This window comes from Lepus europaeus, chromosome 8 (genome assembly GCF_033115175.1).
Source record: "Lepus europaeus isolate LE1 chromosome 8, mLepTim1.pri, whole genome shotgun sequence".
NCBI classification, from domain to species: Eukaryota; Metazoa; Chordata; class Mammalia; order Lagomorpha; family Leporidae; genus Lepus; species Lepus europaeus.
In genome coordinates this window covers 99,059,129-99,065,128 of record NC_084834.1, presented here as the reverse complement: position 1 = coordinate 99,065,128, position 6,000 = coordinate 99,059,129, and the positions used below count along the sequence as shown (strand labels likewise).

General features: G+C 48.5%; 1 protein-coding gene across 2 annotated transcripts in view; it reads left to right on the top strand.

Moving 5' to 3' along the window:
- The first annotated feature begins 892 nt into the window (after nucleotides 1-892).
- Nucleotides 893-6,000, top strand: part of BMP2K (BMP2 inducible kinase) — a 157,009-nt gene continuing 151,901 nt past the window's right edge. For both annotated transcript variants that reach the window (XM_062198614.1, XM_062198613.1), the window contains exon 1: nucleotides 893-1,058. In XM_062198614.1, coding sequence (XP_062054598.1) covers nucleotides 893-1,058 — 166 coding nt within the window. The remainder of the gene's footprint in view (nucleotides 1,059-6,000) is intronic.

Below are 6,000 nucleotides of genomic sequence, written 5' to 3'. Positions count from 1 at the left end.
TCCCACGCTCGGGGTGGGCGAGCGGAACGAGATGCTCGAGGCACGAGGTCCAGAGCGCTGGCTACCAGGCGGAGCGACGAGTTCCCCGGCGGGCTGAAGTTGCCGGCGGCATTTCTGAGTCCCCGCGTTGCCACACCGAGTGCCCCGCGCGGGAACAGGCTGACCTCAGGACACCTCCCACTGCTCGAGGCCGGGCTCCCCGGGCCTGGCCCGAGCGCTCCCGCGGGCAAGCCCGGCTCCGGGACCCCGGACTTCGCCCTCGGCCCCCAACCCCCACAATCACGTCCCCCATTCCCCCTCCACGTGACAAGAGCCGGAACCGTCACTTCCGGCGGCGCCTGCGCGGGGCTCCCGGCCTCAGAGCGGTTGGCAGCGGCGCCGCGCCGCCAACGGCCTCGAGTGGCGGGCGGCGCGGGTCCGGTGAGGGGCGGCGGTGCTCAGGGCGTGCGGCCGCAGCGGCCCGGCCCCCTCCCCGCAGGGCCGGCCGCCCCGCCCCCTCCCGGCCCCTCCCCTCGCCCCCTCCTCTGCGGCTCCCGCCCCGGGCGCTCCGCGGGAAGGCGAGGGCGCCCCGGGCACTCGCGGAGGCGGCGCCGGCGCCCCCCCCCTCCGCGCTCGGGCCCGCCCCCTCGCGCCCCGCCCCGTCCCCGCCCTCCCCGCCGCCCTCTGCGGGAGCCGGGCAGCTGCAGCGGAGCCGCGGAGCGGGCGGCGGCGCCTGGGCTGTGCGCTCGGAGCGCGCGGAATGTGAGGCTCGGCGGGCCGCGGCGCGCACGGACGCTCGGACGGGCGAAGGGCGGCGACCCCTCGCGGACGGCCGGCCGCGCGCCGGGCCGGGGCCTCGCCCTCCCGCTCGCCCTTGCGCGCTCCCCGCGCCCTCCAGCGCGCCGGCGGGACCATGAAGAAGTTCTCGCGGATGCCCAAGTCGGAGGGCGGCAGCGGCGGCGGAGCGGCGGGTGGCGGGGCCGGCGGGGCCGGGGGCGGCTCGGGCGCCTCGTCGGTGGGGGTCCGCGTGTTCGCGGTCGGCCGCTACCAGGTCACCCTGGAGGAGTCGCTGGCAGAAGGTACGGGGGCTTGGGGGGCTTGGGGCAGGCAGGTGAGGGGGGCTGGGGTGTGGCGGCGGCTTCTCCGGGTCCTCGCCCTCTCGACTTTTCTTCTCTCCCGCTCTGCTGCCTCTCTGCTGGGCTGGCAGAGGCTCTGAAGAGTCGCTCAGGCTCTCGCCGCCGGCCGCTCGGACCGGCGCGGGTGTCTCTCGTGTTGCGAGTTGAAATCATCCCCCGTGCCGCTGGACGCGAGGAAACCAGCAGAAGACGTCCTGGCTGGCGGCTGATGCGGCGTTGGGAGTGGGCTGGTGACTCCGGACGGGGTCGGATCGCGCAGGGTTGAGGCGCTCTGCTGTGCTCTGCCTGCCCCGGCTCAGGCGGGTGGCACGCGTTGGCCTCCGCATCCGAGCCTCCCCAAGCCGCGCCGCAGGGCGCAGCACCCTGCGGCCCCTGGGGTCGCGCCTGAGCAGTCGTCAGTTTAGTGCGTGTGTGTCTTTGAGGGGATACAGTGTCCCAAATTCAGTTTGGGAGGTTGCCTTGGAGGAAGAGGTAAACTTGAAGCCAGCCCCATTTATCTTTGTTGTTTAGAATCCTCCCGGCACGTCGGCTTGGGTAGTACATTACAGGGTGATGGGAAAGCAAGTTAACTTTCCCTGGGCCCTTCGAGACCTCTAACAAGTTGTGACAGCAGCTAGACTTGCAAAATAAAGTGTTTTTTTTTTTTTTTCTTTTAAAAAACATCCCTAAATTTTAGCTTTGTATTTCTTGTGTCATTGGCTTGAAGAAAATACTTTTCTCTTGTTTCTTGGATGCTTTACTGACCTTTGAGTTTTTAATTGCAAAGTGATTTTACAACATAAATAACTTTAAAAGATGCACAAGAATAATTTCTGTTGATAGGTGGCTCTTTTAAGTTCTAAAGTTAAAAAGAGAGTAGTTCTGGTTTCCTGAGAGACGTTGATGTGGTTTGAGACAGCAGACCGAGATTCCGCTTGTTATTTTTTTTTAAATGTCCATAAACAATAGTAAATTGGTGCAACAGAAAAAGCTGAGGATTTTTGTCTATAAATAACCTAGAAATCAATTTTGAGTTATTCAGGGTGGATGTCATTGTTTTGAAAGCCCTTGCCCACAATGAAGAGGCCCGCTGAACTTCAGAGAGGTGGGAGGTGATGATGCTTAGCTTTTTAAAAGAATGCACATATGGTAATGGTCTTTATAGAGGGATTGACTGTGCCAGGAATTTCCTAGCTCTTTATTACATGAATTTCAAATTTTAAGGACACAGGGCAGTTAACTCACAACTCATACTTGTGTCTTTGAATTGTTTGAGTAGCTAATTGAAGTGTAGTGTTATGCTCACTTCGTTCCACTAAATCCAAGACTAGAAAGAATATATTGACATCTCAAAAACTGGATTGTGAATTTGTAACTTGTATCAGTGCCCTAAGCATATCCTATCATCCTACCATAAGGAAGTCATTTTCAGTGAAGAGGTAAATTTAGGAAATGAAAATAAAAATGAATTTCAGAAGAAGTCTTTATAAACCACAAAACCAGAAATTCCTCTTAAGCACTAATGCCACTGTTACTGTTCCACTGACTGCCATAAGTTTGTTGCTTCTTGTGAAAATTCAGTAATCAAGTGATAGGAAGAATCGGGTTGAAGAGACGCTATTTGAAGATGAAACTTTCTTATCCCTCAGCCCAGCTGCTTGGGACTAGGCTTTTAAGTCTCCCCTGGAGGTGAAGTCATGGCCTAGCCTTTCTTCCCTGTGTGTTTCTTCTGGTGCCAGCATGCACAACTGAAGTGATCTATACAAATGCTCCTCTGTTTATAATGGGATTACATCCCTATAAACCCATCCTAAATTGAAAATGCATTTAATTCACCTACTGAACCTCATAGCTTAGCCTCGTCTACCTTAAAAGTGCTCAGAACACTTACATTGCCCTACAGCTGACAAAACCATCTAACACAAAGGCTGTTTTATAATATGGAATTGAGTATCTGATGTAACTCAGTGGATACTTTATTGAAAGTAAAAAAACAGAATGGTTGTGTGGTGTAGTTTCATTCTGTTGTAGAGCTGAAAAAAGTCATCTCTCAAACCTTCATAAGTCAGGGACTACCTAAATCCAGGTTATTTTTTGATGCTGTTTTATTTTATTTCTGGTGCTTAATGTCCCATTTCTCTCTGAATGAGCGATGCCACAATTCAGACAAGATGTTTAAGCACAAGTTTGGTTCACATTTAAGTGGGATTGATTGGTAATTGACAGGTTTGCCTGATTATAAGAGTGAGGCAAGCCTTTAAGAAAGGCACTAGAGTTTAGACTACTTGAGTTGGAGAGGGGTGGTTAAGATGCTGGCCTCCCAGATCAGAGTTCCTGGCTTTGAGTGGTGGCTCTGGCTCCTGGCTACAGCTTCCTGCCGTTTCAGACCCTGGGAGGCACAGGTGATGGCTCAAGGAACTGGGTTCCTGCTATGCTTGTGGAGGTTTAGATTGAGTTCTTGACTCCTGGCTTCTGCCCTGGCCCAGCCTTGACTGTTGTGGCCATTTGAAGAGTGAGCCAGTGGATCAGAGCCTCATTCCTACTATGCCTCTCTTTCTGCCTCTTAAAAAAAAATCCAAGAAAGGTGTATCATTGAGTGGAAAAATAGGTAGATGCTAAGACAGATCAAAAACCAGTTTTTCCCCTTGGGTCAGTGTTGTATCAACAGAGCCAGTAGATGCTGTGCCCTGAGGTGTTCTTCCTGTGCTGCTGCAAACATAGGCAGCTTCCTTGCAGTAATCTCTGCAGTGTCTGTCCCTGTCTGTGTCTCTTTAGTTATTATACATAATTTGTTGTGTTCCAGAAAGTCACCATGAACACTGACTTAACAAACACTGAACCATTGCTCCTAGGGGAAATGCATGGTGATGTTCCTGCAAACCGCTGTTTACAACATTTTGTCACCTGATCAATATACTTCCTTGTTTATGCAGGTTTCTGTTTGAAGACCGAATTTGATATATATTGTTGATATGTTTTAATGTTTTATGTATATTGTTGATTCACTAACGTTAAAATCATGGCCAACAGAACTATAACTCACGCTTAAGGGTCATTCTAAACACCAAGGAAAAGCCCAAATATGAAAACATAGAACTCAACAGACCACACAAAAGACACTTATTTGCAGTATGAGAACTGAAGCACGAATGTTCAAGTCAGGAGACACAGTTTTTCATGATTGGGCACATGCCTGTAAATGACCATGGATGTGCTAAGTAGTGATTTGGGGGATACATGTGCATTGTTGTGACTAGGTAGTTCTGCAAATGCAAGGTCTTCTAATAAAGAGGATCAACTGTTATGATTTATGTACATGAAGATATACATCTGTAATTAAAATAAGATTCAATGGTATAGTTATGTTGTATAACTGATTGTTGGGGGAGTTTCCTCTCTGAAACATTATAGACTTTGTATCTTGTCCTTTAAGTCAAGCACATACTTGTTTGGAAAATGCTGACGACTTGGTGTTTTTTTAGTACCTGCTCAAAGTTTGGAGAACTGATGTAGTGGGAGTTTTCATTTTTTTTCCCTCCTAAAAAATGGTTTCGTTTCAGGAGTCTGTGCCAAGCAGATCCCAGTTTTGGGCTATGTGTTGGAGAGGCGGCCAGGGCCTAGGGCTATGGTGCTATAGGCAGGATGCCCTGTGCAGGACTTCAGGTAATATCTGAAGTACAGTTAGAACCTATTGAGGGAGTTAAATTGGGGACAATGACATGTTCTGATTTGTATTTGTACATAATCATGGTGATTACTATGTAGAAAATGGTTGACGGGTGTGCAAATTAGATGGTTAAAGTGGTGACAATGGGAATGAAGATGAATTTTGAAAAAAATTTTATTAAGATATAGTGTACATATCAAGAAATGCACTTAAGTGTACAAATCAGTGAGTTTTTGTCATCTGCTCACCCTCATAACTACCACCCAAGTTAAGAACAAAGCGTTGCTAGTACCCCAAGAGTCCTTGCTATCTGCCCCGTTTCTTTCTTTTTTTTTTTTAACACGTGAAAGAAGAGTATATTGTCATTTGTGTGGTATGAGTCAGTGAAGCAACATTTATAACTATATACCAAATGGTCTGACATCCACACAATTTTTATTCTGTTAACTACCACAAATAAGAGAAAATATGTGATATTTTTCTTTTTGGGTCTGGCTTATTTTACTTAACATAATGAACTCCAGTTGTATCCATTTTGTTGCAAATGTATTTCATTTTTTTGATGGCTGAGTAATATCCATATATATGTATACATATATCTATATATTTATCACACTTTCTTTATTCAGTCATCAGTTGATGTACATCTAGGTCGATGCTGTATCTTAGCTATTTTGAATTGAGCTACTATAAACGCAGGAGTATAGGCATCTCTTTGATATGCTGCTTTCATTTCCTTTGGATATATTTCCAGGAGTGGGATAGCTGAATCATATGGTATAGATGAATGTTACAATGCTTGAATGTGGTGGATTGGATGGGAAATGGATAGTAGGAAGTATCAAGAATGACTTGCTTATGCAACTTATGAATTGAGGCACCATTTGCTAAGATCAGGGAGGATTTTTTTTTTTTTTTTTTTTGATGTTGGGGGATATTCTGCGGTTCCAGACTTATTATTTGAGATATCTGGAAAGAAATGTCAGGTGGGAAGTTGGGTAATGGTGTGGAACTCAGCAAAGGTGTCACAGATTGCTGAACTTGCCCAAAGTTTGATTGAGTGTGTCTGGGTAAGGCCTACAATTTGCATTTCTGTCAACTTCCTCTGATACTGATGCTGCTGGGCCAGGAACTACACCTTGTAAGCCACTGACTTAGGGCAAGCAAAGATGACTAAGAAAGAGCTGCCAGACAGGTGCGAGATATACCAGGAGGATCAGCTGCCTGGGGACCAATGAG